We start from the raw sequence: 17,437 nt of genomic DNA, 5'->3' as shown, positions 1-17,437 counted from the left end.
CAAACCCAGCAGGGTTCCACAGCAGCTTGGGACGTGACAGGGGCAGAGGAAGGTCCAGCAGCAGGGATGACCACAAACAGAGTGTCCGAGCAGGCCTTGGCACCCAGGCCAAGGAAACAAAGCAACTGCAGCCGTCAGAGGTGCCTCCAGCACCTCTCGGGTGAGCATGACCCCACAGATGCCCAGTGGCACCCAGAGGACGGGGACCTCCCTTCCAGGCAGGGCCCCGAAGGATGGGTGGTAATGATGGGGAGGAAGAAACGTGACTGCAACCACACCCGCAACGCAAAATTGTTAATTTATTGTTAGGAGGCAAAAAAATTGTACAGTTACAAGAATCATTTCCCAACAGAGGTCAAATCTGAGTCAAAATATCTCTTACAAAAAAAAAGGGGGGGTGGGGGGTGACAACACTTTACAAGTCATTAAATTAAAAAAAAAAAACCAACAAAAAGAAACCTCTCTTTGTGCAATTCTGCAAAAACAAGAACAGAAGATAAATCCCTGGCCTGATGCGCTGGAGCTGAGTGGGAAGAGGCTGAGAGGGGCCCTGCAGCCCCCCAGCCATCCCGACCCTATGTCCCAGCCCTGCACTGGGACCAGCAGCTGCCTCGTCCTGCACACCCACCCTCCAATGCCAGCCCAGTCCCCCCAAACTGGCCCCAAACAGCCTGGCCAGAGCCCCAGGCTGCACCTGCAGAGCCCCAGCCAATGGCACAGACATGGCACAGACAGCCACAGCCTTTCTCACCCCACACAACTTCCACAGACCTCCACCCTCTGCAGACACAGACCTGACCGTCGTCCCCACAAGCCCTGCTGCCCCCTGCCCCACGGCTCCTGTGCGGCCCAGCCAGGGCAGCAGGGCAGGGGGTGCCATGGGGAGTAGGGAGTGGGGAGCAGAGCACGGGGAGCAGGCACAGGGAGCAGGGCATGGGGAGCAGGGCACCGGGAGCAGGCACAGGGCACAGCCCCCTGGGTCCGGCGAGCAGCACTGACAGTGCACAGATGCTCTCAGTGTGTCTCCGGGCGCCTCCATGTGTCCCTCCCTCTCTGGCATCCCAAGGGATGTCCCTGGCCAGGGCAGAGCCAGCCGCCCCAGCCGGGCACAGGCGATGCCACTTGGCATGTGGGGAGCCAGCACAGCTGTCCTGAGAGGCTGCACGGGGTTGAGCCAGCCCCAGGACGGGTGGGAGGCAGGTGCCAGCCCCCTGCTCCCCCAGGAGCTGCTGGCATTGCTGGGTCCCCAGCACTGGTACCAGTGCCCCAGATCCTCCCCCCTGAGCAGCCAGGCTGGGCAGAGGGCAGGAGAGCAGGGGCCATGTGGGGCAGGGGGACAAGTGGCCCTGGGCCCCCAAGGGGGGGTTGGGGAAGTGGAGGCAATAGGGGGAGGCTGATGAAAGTGGCTTGTGACCAATCCCTGTCCCCTGGAGGGGTGAGGAGCCTGCGGGTGGCAATGACACACCTTTCCCCCCCCACTGAAGCCCGAGGCAGGCAGGGCAAGGTGGGCACCTCCAACACCCCCAGGGTGGTCTCTGCCTGGAGGCAGCAGCAGGACACCCAGAGAAGGGGAGAGGGAGCCCCAGGGGACCTGCCTGCAGCTGGCACAGCCCCATTCCCAAGGGCTGCCTTCTGCTACCACCCTCCTCCTCCTCCCAGAGCTGACCCGTGGCTGGCCTTGGGGAGCCCCAGCTTTCCTACTGCTCACAGGGCCCAGTTCAGTAACAGCACTATCCCTTAAATTAAAAAATTAAAATATATATACATATATATATATACTGTATACACAGACAACAACAGAACAGTGCCAAAATGGAGGGAGAGAGAGAGGGGAGGAGAGGACAGGGGGAGAGGAGGGCAGTCGGACATCTTCTTTACAATAAAAACAAGGATTCTGCCCCAATGTGAGCAGAGTCTGGGGTCCCCTAAAAATACCCATCTAGAGAGAGAGCTGGAGGGACAGAGCAGGAGAGAGGGGCGTGGGCTTGTACAATGGCATCTTCCCAATCCGAGCCAGGCCCGCGGGACCTCAGCTTCGCCTGGACTTCGAGTGCTGGATAAGCCACTGTAGGGTGATGTCTGCAGAGGTAAGGGGACACTTACAGCCTCTGCCTCTGGCTGTCACCTCCTCCCACACCTGGGCAAGCACATGGGCACGGGCTGCCCCCCACGCCCCCCGTGACCCCAGCCCACGGCACTCACCGATGTTGTCCTTTTCTTTGCAGGAGATGGAATAGCAACAGATCTCTCGGTCCTGGATGGCGGAGAGGTTCCTGTGGGAAAGGAGCAAGTGCTGGCTGCAGACTCTGAGCTGTGTGGGGTGGCCATGGGAGACACCTCTGGGCAGCCTTTGAAGGGTCCCTTCAGACCCAGTCTCTGAGACAGAGCACACTGAAGGGGCAGCAGCTCCCCAGGCTCTCCAGGAGCTGCACGTGAGCCAGGGGAGGGCACCATCGCTCCATGCCTGAGGGGCAGGGGTGGTCTGGGGGGGGCCTATGTGACAGGGCAGGATGGACCCAATCCCACGGAGACCCTGGCCACCAAATCCCATAGGTCCCCCCCAGCCCTGCAGCCAGACGGGGCAGGGAGGTTTTGGGAGCGGCACAGGGCTGGCAGCATGGGAGCTGCACAGGTGCCCATGGCCAGGGGGGCTCAGAGGGGTGGCTGAAGGGGAGGAGATGCTGTGAGCCAGTGCAGCATCCCAGATCCCCAGCATGGAGGAGCCCAGTGCCACTGTCCAGTGCGGTATCTCGGGGAGACCAGCTCCACCAGCCAGTGCCATGCTGCGGCCGGGCCCCCACGCCACCATGTGGCACGTGGGACCCAGCCCTGGCACTGGTGGTTCCAGCTCCTCTCTGTCTCCACAAGGTGTCACCTAGGAGATCCCCAGCCACCCGTGTGTGCCAGCCCACCCCAGGCACCACAGTGCCAGCCCAGACAGGTGATGGTGCTGGTGGGGACACGGCAGAACGGGGAGGGGTCACACTGTGTCACACTGGCACACTTACATCTTCTCAATGAGCTCCTTCTCATCCAAGGCACCGGGCAGGTCCCGCTTGTTGCCCAGGACGAGGACCTGCAGGGCAGGACAGGGGACACCTGAAGCACCCGGCCACCAGACCAGGCAGGAACCTGCTTCTGCCACTCAGAAGCAGAGCCTGCTTGTGACACAGGACAGCCCTGGCTACCCCACTAGGATGTCCCAGACAGAGAAACCCCCTTCAGCAGCACTCAGGAGGCAGGGCAATTCAATTAACTGCCTTAATTAGCCTGTACACAGCATCTCCTGTGCACTCTCTACTCCCAGTGTGGAGATGTTCCCACAGCACATCCTCTCTCAAGGGTACCAGCATCTGCTGTGCCATCCAGGATGGTCTCCCAGGAGCCTCCCACTGCCTCTGAGCAAAAAGTCAAGTGAAATGGCCAACCCTGACGTTACCCAGCAGGAGCAAGCTGTGGATGCCGGGTAGAACCCACTCTGCAGGCAGCCAGCCCAAACCAGGATCAGCCGTTTGTGCCATCACTGATCTCTCCCTCAAGGCTCTCCACAGCCACAAAAGCATTCTCAGACTGTGTAAGGAAAATAACCACCCAGCAGGGCTGGTTTGTCCCTCCGGAGCAGCCATGTGACTGTCACCTGACGGGGCGGTGCTGAGGCTGTGGCTGCCCGGACTGCGCTGGGGCTCTGCAGCAGCACAGGATGCAGCATCCCCTGCTTCAGTCTGGAGGCTTGTTCTCAGAAGAGAGCCTTCAGAGGCCTGCAACTGCAGCGTGGTGTGTCAGGAGCTGAATTTAGCTGGCAGCGGACATTTGGGATCCGTGGCAAGATCTTCAATTAGCTCCTTTCAAAGGATGCTGATTTGGGGGGGTTGGTGCACATCCCACCTGACACGTACAGGGTGCCCAGCACTGCACCACGTCCCACCTCCTGCACGTGTCACAGTCCAGCAGCTCCCCTCCCAGGAGAGGGGACCTTCCTATCACACCATAAATCAGGTGCAAATCCATGTGAGGGGACAGATTTCACCCAGGGGGCCTGATCCGTGCCCTAAAGCTCCCTCTCTGTTGCTTGGCCCAGTTCTGACCTAGAAAGCGTCATTGCCCCAGCCGGCTCCCTCGGGAGTGCAGCAGGGAAGCGACGCCTCCAAGAAAAGGAGATTCATGGGATGTCCCTTCCTGAATCTGCTCTGCAAGCCCTGGCAGTCGCCAGCCTGGGGACCGACCGAGGCACCAGCTCACCGGGATGCCCTGGAGCTGTGGCTTGTCAAGCAGGTTGTGCAGTTCGTTCTTGGAGGCCTCTATCTTCTCCTGGTCAGCAGCATCCACCATGTACCTGCAAGGGAAGGGACAATCCTGAGCACAGGTGCCCAGGTCTCCACGGCCTCGTGCTGTGCTGAGGTCCGTGCCACCCCCAAACCTCCTCCCATGGCAGCTCACTGCCCCAGGACATGCAGGGGGTTGATAACAGGATCCTTCCACCAGGACGCCTCTTCCCAAGGATGGCTGTGGAGCTAAAAACCCCTCATGTCTCCCAGGGGAGTAGGGGACCACCCCAGCCTTGTCCCTGCAGGTGTCAACCTGCTGACAGCAGGGACAGGCTGGGCGAGGGAAGCCCAGGCAGGAGAAGCTGCAGGACACACATTGTCTCCATGTGCCCAGTGAGACTCGTGCACATGGCAGCTCCCATGTAAACAGCCAGGATAGAGGACAAGCAGAGAAGGCAAGAGAAGCTGAGGATGGAGAGGTGACAGTGACCCAAGAAGGGGAAAGAGCTCCTTGTCCCATCGATGGGGTAATCTTGGGAAGGGCCATGGAGCACATGGATGTGAAGCCGGTGGCCAGCAATGCTTCTCTGAGCAGAGCAGGAGATTTGGGAAAGGATTTCATTCTTACAGGGCAACTTTTATCCTGCAAAGAAATGTCAGTGAAGCCAAAACTTGGGTGAAGAACCGATCAGAGCAGCCTTGATTTCAAAGATCAAGAAGCTGGGAGAGAAGGAGTGAGAAACACCAGCTCATCAGGCTGTGGGGAGTTACTTAAAAATAGGAAAAAAGCTACTAATGACTGAAGTGCTTAACACAGGAAAATGGGAACGAGGTGCCAGAGGGAAAAACACCCCCAGGGACTGCCCCAGACCTTGGCATGTTGGGCAGGGGAAAGGGCTGAGAGCAAAGGGAAAGGAACATGACACAGCTCGAGGTGATGAGGGCAGACTGGAGTGTGACCTGGATGCTGACAGGTCCTTTTGTTTCCTGACAACTACGTGGGCCAAAATTATGACATTATGGAAGGAGGCAGCAAAAGGAGTGAGAAGACAGAGATTTTGTCATTTCCAGCAAAGCTCACTGTAATAAAAAGTGTAATAAAAACCCTCCTGCAGGTCCAAGGCCATGTCCCACCATGGTGACAATGTGCAAGGGCAGGAGCAGACACCACTGTCCCAACATGCAGGACACGCAGTACCACACTCCTCCTCACCTGCCAAGGCTTGGAGTTGGGAAGGGCAGCACAGAAACCAGCCCTCCAAATCTCAGGGCACAGTCACTTGGAAAAGATCCCATAAATCTCATTTTCTGACTGGGTTTAAGGAACCCCAGTATGGTGTCCCAGGATCAGTATTTGTCCTTTGGAATAGGCAACCTGCTTCCCAAGAATGCCTTGCCAGGCTCACCCCGAGCCTGGACTCCCTGGGATTGCTTTCACTGTGCTGTTTGCAGGCAGGGGACGCCCAGGGACACTCAGATTTGCTGACTCAGTAGCGGGTGTTGCACTGAGACTCCTGCTCTCAGCACAAGATTTATCTGGCAGCACATGAATATCCTGACCTGGAAACCAGCCTCTGGGAAGGGCTGAGCCCCACCACTGGGCTCTGCTCAGCCCCAGCAGTGAGCAGCCAGCAGACAGGATGCATGGGAGCCTGGAAGGGCAAGATCTGAGGAACAGAGCTGGACTGAGTGATGCTGGAAGGGAAGAGAAGGGTCTGCCACAGCTGGAGGGACCTGGCTGTCCTTTGCTCAAAGCCCATGTAGACATCAGTCCCCAGGGGAAGTATCTGGAAAAAAGGAGGCTCAGGGGGGACTTTCTCAGTCTCTCCAGTTCCCTGACAAGAGGGTGGAGCCAGGTGGGGGTCGGGCTCTTCTCCCAGGGAACAGGCTACAGGACCAGAGGAAACGGCCTCAAGTTGCACCAGGCGGGGTTCAGGTTGGATATGGGGGAAAATTTCTTCTCTGAAAGGGTGGTTAGGCCCTGGCAAAGGCTGCCCAGGGCAGTGGTGGAGTCACCATCCCTGGAGGTGTTCAAAAACCACCTGGGGACGTGGTCTAGTGGTGAATATGGTGGTGTTGGGCTAACGGTTGGACCGAATGATCTTCGAGGCCTTTTCCACCTTTAACGATTCCGGGATGATTCAGTGATTCCACCCCTTGGCACAGGTGTCTGGCTCTGGCAGCAAAGGCACCGCAGCTCCCCTGTCCCCCCAGCACCCCGGGGTGGGATGATGCCCCCAGCCAGCAGCAAGGCTCAGCATCAGCACGTGGGTGAGAGCAGGGCCCTGGGGATACTCACACGATGGCACTCACTCCACGGCAGTATCGCTCCCACATGCTGCGGAACCGTGGCTGCCCCCCGATGTCCCAGAGCTGTGACAGGGAGATGGCAGCGTTACCCCCACAGTCCTGCCCAACACTCCTTCCTCCCCCATGTGGCCACCCGGAGCATTTTGGCCACGAATCAAACCCACCCCCATCTCCTCCTCTTCAGCTCAAATTTCAGGAGGAGGCTCCTGACTTGATGAAGAAGGGAGAAACCTCAGGAGGGGCAGCTGGAGGATGCTGAATCCCCCTGTAATGTGCCTCTGCTGGCATGGAGGGACCCTCTGGCCCAAGCTGGCTGCTCCTCCCCATGCCCATCACATCTCCTGGCACTGCCCTGAGACATTTCCCATTTCAGAACATTCGGCACACTCTCAAAAGTGTTCCTGCAGCAGCCACAGATCCCCAGCCAGCTTTTCAAGTCTGTCCAACAGCTATTTCCCAGTACAACCCCAGGCCCTTGAAAGATCCAGAAGAGGTAGAACCCTCCTTTTCCTTTGCTCCCAAGGCAGAGGCCACCACTGCAAGCCATGACCTGTTTTTCCCAGCACTACCACCCTCAGCAGCATGACCACATCCGTAAGTCCCAGAGACATAAGAAACCTCCAGCTTTGCAGCCTGAACTGGCTCTTATTGCCCAAGTCTGGATCTCCTACACCCCTCCCCACCACCTCCCCTGGTGGGTACCTGCAGGACCCTAACAGGGCAAATCTTTCCCTTCCAGATGGTGGATCACAATCCCTGGAAATGTTAACAAAATGTGGATGTGGCACTTGTAGACACGGTTTAGTGGTGAACATGGCACTCCTGGGGGAACATTTAGACTCGATCTTAAAGCGATTATCCAGCCTTAATGATGCTGTGCTTCTATTCTACGAGCTGCATCTGGCGTGCCTGGAATTCTTCCACCTCCAGCAGAACAGCCACCAATCTCCCTCACCTCCACCTTCCATCCCAAGAGCCCTCACCAGCAGTAACAACTGCATCTCACCTTTATGGTAACATTCCCTTTGGTGATCTTCCTCATGTTGAAGCCCACTGTCGGGATCATGTCTTCGTTGAACTGTCCTGACTGCAAGGAACAAGGTGAAACAGCATTAGGAGGCAGAGGAACGGGGCCAGCCTGCCCTGGCAGGGCAGCAAGGCTGACAGCCTGGGATAACCCCAAAGGCTCTGCCAGCCCTGCCGTGGGCACAGCGCAACCCTCCTGCAGGTCCACGCCAGGACGCAGAGCCCAGGAGGCACGGTGCCACCAGGAATGCTGTGCGTCCTGGTTCCGCCCAGAGGGACGGGATGTGGCCAAAGACACTGTGTTATTCAGTACCACCTGACATCATTGCCATGGCCAGGGAAAAGGGACTGAGTTCTTTTCCAGTTGGGAAAAAGCCTGGTGGGTGGAGGGAAGCCATTGTTTCATTGTCCCGGGCTTGGTGAGCATTTTGCATGTAAATCACCCTCTCTTTGTACACTGTTGTTATTAGTAGTGTTGCTCTTACTGTTTTCTTATCTCGTTGCTGTTTCTAGTAAATTGTTCTTATCTCAACCCGTGATCTTTGCCTTTTGTGCTTCCAGTTGGAGGGGGAAGGGGAAGCAACCGGGAACATCGGGAGCACCAAACTGGGGACTGCCATTCCTAAACCACGACGCCGTGGCTGCTGCAATGGGCACAGGTGCCCTGGGTGCCCCAGTGCAGTCCCCAACCCTGCAGCGAGCTGCCAGCCTCAGCCCTGGACACCCTGTTGTCTCGGTGGGCTCGGGGCTTGCCCATCCCAGCTCTTTCCAGGTGTGACTCCCAAGCCCTTCGTGGGAGGAGGCTGAGACCTTCGTCCTGAGCAGTGACCTCTGGTGAGGCAGCCCTGCAAGGACCCCCGGGGTTTTAGGCTGGGCTTTTCACCCAGAGAGCCACCTCCTGCTCCAGCTCCTTTCCAGTTGCAAGTCCTGGGGGCACCAGCAGGTTTCATGCTTCCGATCACTTATGGTCTAGCTCAAACCAGACTGACTTCTGCTTTCAAGAGAGTGCTGTCTGCGCTGGTCCCCAGTCCTGCATCCTGCCTGTGCTGGGTGACGTGGGGGGTCACAAAGGGCCCCCCTCCCCAGAAGCTGCTCTCATGCAGCTCCAATGTCTGCTGAGTTTATGCATCAGATGCAGGAGATCCCTGGGGGGTCGAGCACCCCAGTGCTGCTGTGGATGGGTCAGGCCTGTCGGAGCAGGGACCATCCCTCTGCTGAAGCTGGCTCACAAGCCCACATGCCCAGCACCACGCCGAAGGCTCTGCTAATGCCCACCCCACCGTCCAGTTTGCTGCTCCAGTTCCAGCGCTGCAGGACGGGCCCAGGCGGAGCAGGGATGTTAGGGGCAGTCCCAGCAGTGATGTGGCATCGCTGGGGCAGGACAGGAGCTGGCACAGCCCCTCAGCCACTGCCTCCAGCAGCTTCCCTGGGACTCACATCAGGCTTATGGCCTGTAAATGCATCCTGGGGAATGCTGAGGAGCCAGTAGGGAAGACTGTTTGATAGCCAGGATAATGCAGCTGCGGGGAATCTGGCCATCAATGCCAGAAACTTGCAGGAACCACCAACCATGGCCAAACTCATCCTAGCAGGTCCTTACTACCTTAAAACCTCCGTTTCTTGAGGGCTTTTCTGTTAGTTAACACAAACTTCAAAACAGGAAGTCAGTTCATGCTATTTTCTCATAAGCAGATTTTTGTGCCTGGTTGAGCCTGTGGCTCCTCCGGATGCACCACATCAGCAAGTCACCAGGGTTTTCCTGACCTCTTCCAAACGCTCTGCAGTACACACTGCTTCCCTTTTTCATATCCCTTTTGCATTCAGCAGTAAAACCCAGCAGCTAAGGGGCGTTCAGGCCCCGCTGCACCCAGAAAGGACTGTGGGTAAGGGCACGGGGAGTGGAGGGGAAGCAGGCAGGGATCCACAGGGGATGTCTCCTATGGACTGAGGTTCAACACACAACTGAGCTTTATGAAACTAAGAAATTCTCAGGCTTTGATCAGTGGGCACAGAGAGCAACTGCTGAAGAGCTTCTTGGAAGCTGCAGGCACCTCCCTCAGGGATCCCAGACCACACCACGCGATCTGCTGGCTGTGCAAAAGCCACACAAGATATGGTTCTGGTGTGATAGAAACTTCTTCCAGGAAGGGGTGGGCTGCAGGAGCCAGGAGTCACCTCTTCTTTCCTCCATGGGTGGGAGAGAGCATGTCTGTGTGAGTGACCACAGCCTTGCTCCCTGCCCCAAACCCCTCTCCCTGCAGCACCTGCCTCCAGGCTGCCCACGGCCAAGGGGCCGAAACAAAACCACTTGAGCTGTCCAAAACAGGCCAAGCTGGGAGTGCAAGGCCTTGTGGTCCAGGATGGCTCACACGTGCTCCCTGCTGTCCCAGCACCCACAGAAGCATCTTGCACGTGCTCCTCCTCCATCAGCTCCTCCTGCATCAGCTTCTCTCTGAACACAACTCTCAGTGGTGGAAACACGATGGTCCCTCTTCCCTCTCCAACCACCCCTGGTGCCTTCAACACATTTTCAACTCCCTGCAGGGTTCAGCCATCCACAGGTCCACTGCCAGGAAAGCAGTGAGCACCCTGATGGAGACAAGCAAAAGCTTCACGGGACACATTCTTCCCCCAAATTTTTGTTATGTAATGAACATAGCATCCATGCTGACTCTGAAGATGATGCCAAGCCACACCAATTGCTTAAGAATGGGATTGCACTGGGAAGCACAAAAATCGTTGCAGGCAAGATGGATTTTGTGGCTACAAATGGCAGATCAGGTCTTTACAGACTCGAGCTCATCACTGCTTTTGCCAGGGTTACTCACTGCTCTGCCCAAGGCCCTGCCCGGAAGGCCAAGTGACCTTTCCACCCAGCCCCAACACTTTCCAGTTGGGTTACTGGCAGAAGTGGCCAGAATTCAGCTTTTGCCAGGGCAGGCAGTGTCCCCAGCTCACGCTGAGCCCCATCCCCTGACACATGCACAAGGATTCCACATCACCTGCCAGTTCAGCCATCATCCCTTGCTCAGACGGGCCCAGGACCTCGGCTTGCTGGCACATGCAGAGAAGCCACCTCAGCCTCCCCCAGCTCTGGTGAGCAGCATGCAGGGCTGAGGTGGCCAGGCCCTGCTCCTCACCGGATGACATTGAACTGATGTGACCTGCTCTGGATAAATCACTGCTGGCTGTTCTGCAGCCCTGTTCCCCAGAGGGCAGAGATGGCAGTGCTGGGCCATGCAGTTGTGTCTCCACCAAAGCATGGCCCTCTGTGGGACAGAGGCAGGAGCCCAGAGCACCTCGGGTTGGGTGTCTCCCACCACTGCCTGGACCATCCCCACAACTGGCACTCCTGCAGGCATCTCCTGCCATACCCTGTCCAAGCTCTAACATGGAGGGAAACTTAGATATAAAAGATAGAAGAAAGAAACTTTTTATGATGTGAGAGGTGAGGCCCTGGCACAGGTTGCCCGGAGAAGCTGTGGCTGCCCCATCCCTGGAAATGTTCAAGGTCAGGTTGGATGGGTCTTGGAGCAAACCAGTCTAGTGAAAGGTGTCCCTGTATGTGCCTGCCAATGGTAGGAGTGTTGGACAAGGTCATCTTTAAAGGTCCCTTCCAACCCAAATCACTGTATGATCCTGTCTCAGGAAAGCCACACTGTCCATTTTTCTTGGCTCATGTTGACAGAGCTTGCAGCAGCAACACAAAACCATGCCCCAGACAGATTCTCCTCCTCTTCCAGAAATACCAAGAAACCCCCCAGAAAACCTACCACCTTCTGCATTATGAAGCTAAGGTGCAAACACACACCCGTGGAGGGCCCAGGGGCTGCATCTGGAGGCAGAAGGACCATGAAGCAGCATGAGAGCCCACGGCCACCTCCCACCCACCCTGGCCCTGCCAGACCCCACACAAGGGGCACATCCAGAGGTGGGTGTCAAGACAGACCGGTCCAAATGCATCAGAACAACATCTCCCTACTACTTCCTCAGCACCTCTCTCTCCTCTACCTCCCCAGCAAACCCTGGGGACCTTGCAGACCTGGAGCTGCACCTTCCCTCTCGGGCTCAGGCACCAGAGCACATCCTGCCAAGATGGGTCAAGTGGCTAGTGAAGGGGTTGGCGTGTGTCTGAGGATGGCCAGGAGCAGGCGCTGAGCTCTGCAGTGCTCTGAGCCACTATCAGGCTCACTGTTGGAGCACTGGCTACCTGCCACACCAGCCACCAGCCTACCTGGTGCCAAATATGAGGCTGATGTGGTTTCATAGGATGGGTCAGGTTGGAAGGACCACAGTGGGTCATCTGATCCAACCTCCCTGCTCAACCACGTTCATCCCAGAGCACATGGCACAGCATTATTCCCAGACAGTTCTGGAATATCTCCAGTGAGGGGGACTCCACACCCTGTCTGGGCAGCCTGTTCAGTGCACAGTCACTGCACAGGAAAGAAGTTCTTCCTCATGTTCAGGTGAAACTTCCTGGGCATCATTTTCTGCCCATTGCCTCTTGTCGCATTGCTGGGCCCCAGGGAGCAGAGCCTGGTGCATCCTCTGACCCCTCCCTGCAGACACTGACTGACATTGATGAGGGCCCCTCTCAGCCATCTCTTTTTGGCTGTTTGGCTCAACAGCCCCAGCTCCCTCAGCCTGTCCTCATAAGAGAGACGCACTAGCCCTCTCAGCATCTTCACAGCCTCCACTGAACTCACTCCAGGAGCTGCATGCTTCCTCTTGCAGCACTGCTCTGAATCACTTTCCAAGCAGGGCTGAAGCACAGGATGGTGCCTCAGAGCTCCCACCACATGTCCAACACCCCAGCACTTGTGGCTTCACTCTCCTGGAAGGCTCTAGCACAGATAGAACGCGTGTGATGTTAAAAAGCAGCAACACCCTCTTGTTCTAACCATGGCCTGCACTGACAGGTTTTGGGCCCCAGCACCTGCTGAGGAGCTCTCAATGGCCTCGAGTCACCCTTGTCACCACCAGACTGGGATAAAGGCAGCTAAAAACCCACTGGCTTCAGGTTAAATCAAGACCACATGTATTTGCAGTTTTCACTTCTCCTTACAGGCAAGACTTCAAGCCTCAGCTCTCAACAGCCAGGAAAAGAAAATATAAGTCCTGGAAAATCAAAGTCCCCAGACAGGTGACCCAGGAGGAGTCACCCTGATCATAGCTGCCTTCAGCAAAGCCCTTGCCTGGCACAACCACAGCCTGGCTGCTGGAGGGAACCAGCCACCTTCCAGGGAACCAGAGTCCACTTTTCAGTCAGGTGCAGCTACAAATCCTGAAAGAAAAGGACGGTGCCAACCCCCCCAGAGCAGGTCCAATCCCAGAAAGGCTTCTTGTGAGATCTCTCCAACAACACCAAAATCCCATTCTTCTTCAGGTTTTTCCCGCCCCACAAAGCCCAAATCACAGCTATTTCCCCTTCTGACAACCCCATTGCAACACCCTAATGCCAGGCGCCTCCAGACCTTCTCAGGCAGTTCCTGTCGGGTTGGCATTTTCTGTCATGCTTCTATTTCACTGTGCCCAACAAGTCCTTCTTTCCAGGATGTCTTCTCAAAAGTTGGTGCCCCTTTTTGTGTGCATCTGCCACAAAACTTGAACTTTCCGAATAATTTGAGAGGTCGAACTCAGCACCCTGAGCCCGACTGCCGTGTGAGGGTCTCAAACACCCCACCCCAGACCTGACAGACCAGCAGGCTATGGTGCCAACTTCAGCAGCCTCAAGAGCTGCTATAATTCCTCAAAGCCCCTTTTCCCTACACCAGCAATCCTGGCTAAGTGGAGAGTGTCCTAGTGCATGGGTCTTGCCAGTGGGGTCTTGCCCACAATAAAACTGCCAGGCACAAAGTATTTACTCGCAGAAGCAAACCCCACAAAGCCCACACTGAGCCCTGTCTGCTCCAGATGCAGCTGGGAGAGGAGGAGACATGTGGGGAACAGGGAGCCGAGCAACACCAACCCTTGGGATTTCCAGCCCTGTCTGTGCAGGCAGAACTGTGCAGCAGGTCTGGGATAAAGCTCCATCACCCTTCGCAGCTTATCTGGGTGATTAAAACCGACACTAAATTACTTTGCCATTTTTAAGGTAGTCTGGGTGCTGTTAACAGGCAGCAGCATCCAGCAGATCCAGAGCAGGAGCACCCCACACGTGGCACTGCCGCGTCCCACCCTGGCACGGGATTGCAAAAATTGACTATAAAACACACAAATAACAGGGAGAGGTCCCCCGAAAATAGGATTGGTGCTCAGTCACTGCCCCAGAGCCGAAACGCTCCCTGTCCCCAGAGGCTGGTGCTGTTTTATGGAGGAACCAGCAGGAGACCGGAGCACTGAGCAGTGACTTCCAGCAAAACAGCTCAAGACCGGGAGTGCCATCGTCTCCAGGATGAAAAGCATTTTAGGGTGTCCTCTCTCTGCCCCTAGACACTTCAGAAAGGACATTTTCATCCCTCAGCACCTCCCAAAGAGCATGGCTCCAGTGCAACGAAGCCTCCATACGAGCTGGAAATCCCCTCTGACAGTCCAGCAGCTTCCAGCACCCTGAGCAAGCAGCAACAACTCACTCTGCTTTGGAGCCATGGCGAGCATGGACTTTGGAGCAACGTGCAGGGACCAGGGGGCAACCAGGATGGATCTGCATCCACTTCCTTCCATGAAACCCCCTGGGAGCAACAGCCCAAATCCACCCCTTCAGGATCCTCCCGCCTCGAACGATCACGTATTGAGAGGACGAGAACAACCCAAAAAGCAAGAGGGGAGACTCTGCCAAGCATCCCCATGGGCAAAGCCACGCCCTCGGCTTTGGGATCCAGGACATGCAGCTCCTGATCCACAGCAGGGACCCGGTGGACGAGGCAGCGCAGCCAGGGAGAGGCCAGGGCTGGAGGAGCCTAAGGCGGGTGCCGCTGCCCCGCTCGGGTGCGGACCGTGTGCTGCTGCAAGAGCAGCTGGCACCCACAGGACGCTGCTGCTGGGGAATGCTTCCCGAGGAAGGTCGCCAGGCAAACACCTCCTACACCGGCCCCCAGGCAAGGAACCCCGGTGGCACCGAGCCCGGCAGGGTCGCCATGAGGCCCCACCTGCGCGTCCCGGCGGCGGCGGGGACGATGACAAAGCGCCTGCTGTTACGGGTACGAGAGCAGAAGCTTCCCGGCTCCCGGGGCCGAGGCTCTCGCAGTCCCGTCCGGGGCACCGGCACTGGCTGCTGTCCACTGGCCGGGAAGGGCGAGGCGGTGCCAGGACCCTTCCCCAGGCCCTGCTCCGGCTGTGGCCGCGAGCACCGCGCTCGGCTCCGGGGATGCGGGGAGCAAACACTGCGGGCTGCCTGGGCCGTGCCGGGCCTGCACTCTGCACCCCACACCGTACCCACTGCTGCACCCCGCACCCTACACCGTACCCACTGCTGCACCCCACACCGTACCCACTGCTGCACCCCACACCGTACCCACTGCTGCATCCCGCACCCCGCACCCCACACCGTACCCACTGCTGCACCCCGCACCCTACACCGTACCCACTGCTGCACCCCACACCGTACCCACTGCTGCACCCCGCACCCTACACCGTACCCACTGCTGCACCCCACACCGTACCCACTGCTGCACCCCGCACCCTACACCGTACCCACTGCTGCACCCCACACCGTACCCACTGCTGCACCCCGCACCCTACACCGTACCCACTGCTGCACCCCACACCGTACCCACTGCTGCACCCCGCACCCCACACCGTACCCACTGCTGCACCCCACACCGTACCCACTGCTGCACCCCACACCGTACCCACTGCTGCATCCCGCACCCCGCACCCCACACCGTACCCACTGCTGCACCCCGCACCCTACACCGTACCCACTGCTGCACCCCACACCCTGCACCCCGCACCCCACACCGTACCCACTGCTGCACCCCACACCCTGCACCCCGCACCCCACACCATACCCACTGCTGCACCCCGCACCCCACACCGTACCCACTGCTGCACCCCACACCCTGCACCCCGCACCCCACACCATACCCACTGCTGCACCCCGCACCCCACACCGTACCCACTGCTGCACCCCACACCCCCACCCCGCACCCCACACCGTACCCACTGCTGCACCCCGCACCCCACACCGTACCCACTGCTGCACCCCACACCCTGCACCCCGCACCCCACACCGTACCCACTGCTGCACCCCACACCCCCACCCCGCACCCCACACCGTACCCACTGCTGCATCCCGCACCCCACACCGTACCCACTGCTGCACTCTGCACCCCACACCGTACCCACTGCTGCATCCCGCACCTCCACCCCACACCGTACCCACTGCTGCACTCTGCACCCCCACCCTGCACCCCGCACCCCACACCGTACCCACTGCTGCACCCCGCACCCCACACCGTACCCACTGCTGCACCCCGCACCCCACACCGTACCCCACAACCCACACCGTACCCACTGCTGCATCCCGCACCCCACACCGTACCCACTGCTGCACCCCACACCCCCTCCCCAAAGGCGTTTTCAGGCTGGGGTGCGATAGGGCGGAGACATTCTGAGGAGCACCCAGGGCGTGCAATGGGGGCATGCAAAGAGGGTGCAGCAGGGGTGCGAAGGGGGGGTGGAAGGCGCAGGGGTGCACTGGGGGTGCACTGGGGGGGTACTGGGGGTGCACTGGGGGGGCACTGGGGGGCACTGGGGGGCACTGGGGGGTCCAAGGCGCAGAGGTGAAGCCCTGGGATGGGCACGTGACCCGTCGGGGATGGGGGGATGCGGGGTGTCCCTCGGGCTCACCGCGATAACGTTGACGAAGGTGGTCTTGCCCGAGTACTGCAGCCCCACCAGGGTCAGTTCCATCTCCTCCTTCCAGAACAGCGCCCGGAACCAGTCCAGCAGCTTGTTGAAGAGTGCCAGCATGGTGCCGGCCGGGCCGGGCCGCGCTGAGCGGGGCCGAGCTGAGCCGTGCGGAGCCGGGCCGGGCAGGGCCGGGCCGAGCCAAGCCGGGCTGGGCCGGGCCGAGCCGAGCCAAGCCTAGCCGAGCCGAGCGGGGCCGGGCCGGGCAGGGCCGAGCGGGGACGAGTGGAGCCGAGCGAGGCCGAGTCGGGGCGGGGCCAGTCGGGGTGGAGCCGGGCAGGGCCGAGCGGAGCCGATCGGAGCCGAATGCGTCCGGGCTGCGCCGAGCGGTGCCGATGGAGGCCGAGCCGCCGCCGCCGCCCCCCGGTATTGTCCGCGCGCCGCGGGCCCTGCTGCCGCACCGCCGCGCCGGGTGGGGCCCGCGCGCCGCCTGCCCCGCCGCCGCTGCCGCGCCCCCTGCCGGCCCGGAGGACCCGCCGCACCGGGCACCGTACAGCCCTCCGGACAGCCCGGACAGCCTGGAGTACCCCACACCCCTGCCCTGGTCACTCCCTGCAGCCTCGCACCCTCGGTAATCTAGGCCTTCTCAGATCATAGCACGGCCTGAGGGAGGGGGGATGCACCACTGCACCCCGGACCCGGCACGTCCTCCCCGGGACCTCTGCTCCCCGACACACCTGTACGCCCCGGCAGCCTGCACCCAAAGCCTTCCGCAGCCTTCTCCCCGCGACCCCTGCACTTGCTGCACCCCCAGTACCTCCGCACCCCCAATATCCCTCCGGCCTGCACTCCTGTGCTCCCAGCTCCTCCTGGTGCCCACTGACCCAGCACCCCCGGCACCCCCATCTCCATCACGCCCTGTGCCCTTGTGCCCCAGTGACCTCCGCACTGGTCACCTGCAGCCCTGGCAGTGCCCTCCAGCCGTGCCGCTGGGCACACCCCAATCCTGCACCCGTACCAGCCCCCCTGGACCCCAGCCCTCC

General features: G+C 59.2%; 1 protein-coding gene across 1 annotated transcript; it reads right to left on the bottom strand.

The window, feature by feature from the left end:
• Positions 1-281: 281 nt before the first annotated feature.
• On the bottom strand, positions 282-16,607 carry ARL8A (ADP ribosylation factor like GTPase 8A). The gene is made up of 7 exons (XM_032132987.1): positions 16,395-16,607; positions 7,582-7,662; positions 6,565-6,638; positions 4,240-4,333; positions 3,009-3,076; positions 2,203-2,273; positions 282-2,079 (listed from the first exon to the last, which is right to left on the bottom strand). Exons 1-7 carry the CDS (start codon positions 16,515-16,517, stop codon positions 2,030-2,032), a joined length of 561 nt encoding a protein of 186 aa, XP_031988878.1. The 5' UTR covers positions 16,518-16,607; the 3' UTR covers positions 282-2,029.
• Between the last annotated feature and the right edge of the window lie 830 nt (positions 16,608-17,437).

The sequence above is a fragment of the Corvus moneduloides genome, chromosome 24 (genome assembly GCF_009650955.1).
Source record: "Corvus moneduloides isolate bCorMon1 chromosome 24, bCorMon1.pri, whole genome shotgun sequence".
Taxonomy (NCBI): Eukaryota; Metazoa; Chordata; class Aves; order Passeriformes; family Corvidae; genus Corvus; species Corvus moneduloides.
Note: the sequence above shows the minus strand (reverse complement) of the source record. Positions and strands in the feature narration are given on the sequence as shown.

Bases quoted from the DNA above. Each gene is read 5' to 3' on its own strand.
- ARL8A (XM_032132987.1), bottom strand. From the start codon at position 16,517: ATGCTGGCACTCTTCAACAAGCTGCTGGACTGGTTCCGGGCGCTGTTC. The intron at 7,663-16,394 runs GTGAGCCCGAGG...TGTTCCTTGCAG, and splicing joins CCTTCGTCAACGTTATCGCG to TCAGGACAGTTCAACGAAGA. The intron at 4,334-6,564 runs GTGAGTATCCCC...CTTCCCTTGCAG, and splicing joins CGTGGAGTGAGTGCCATCGT to GTACATGGTGGATGCTGCTG.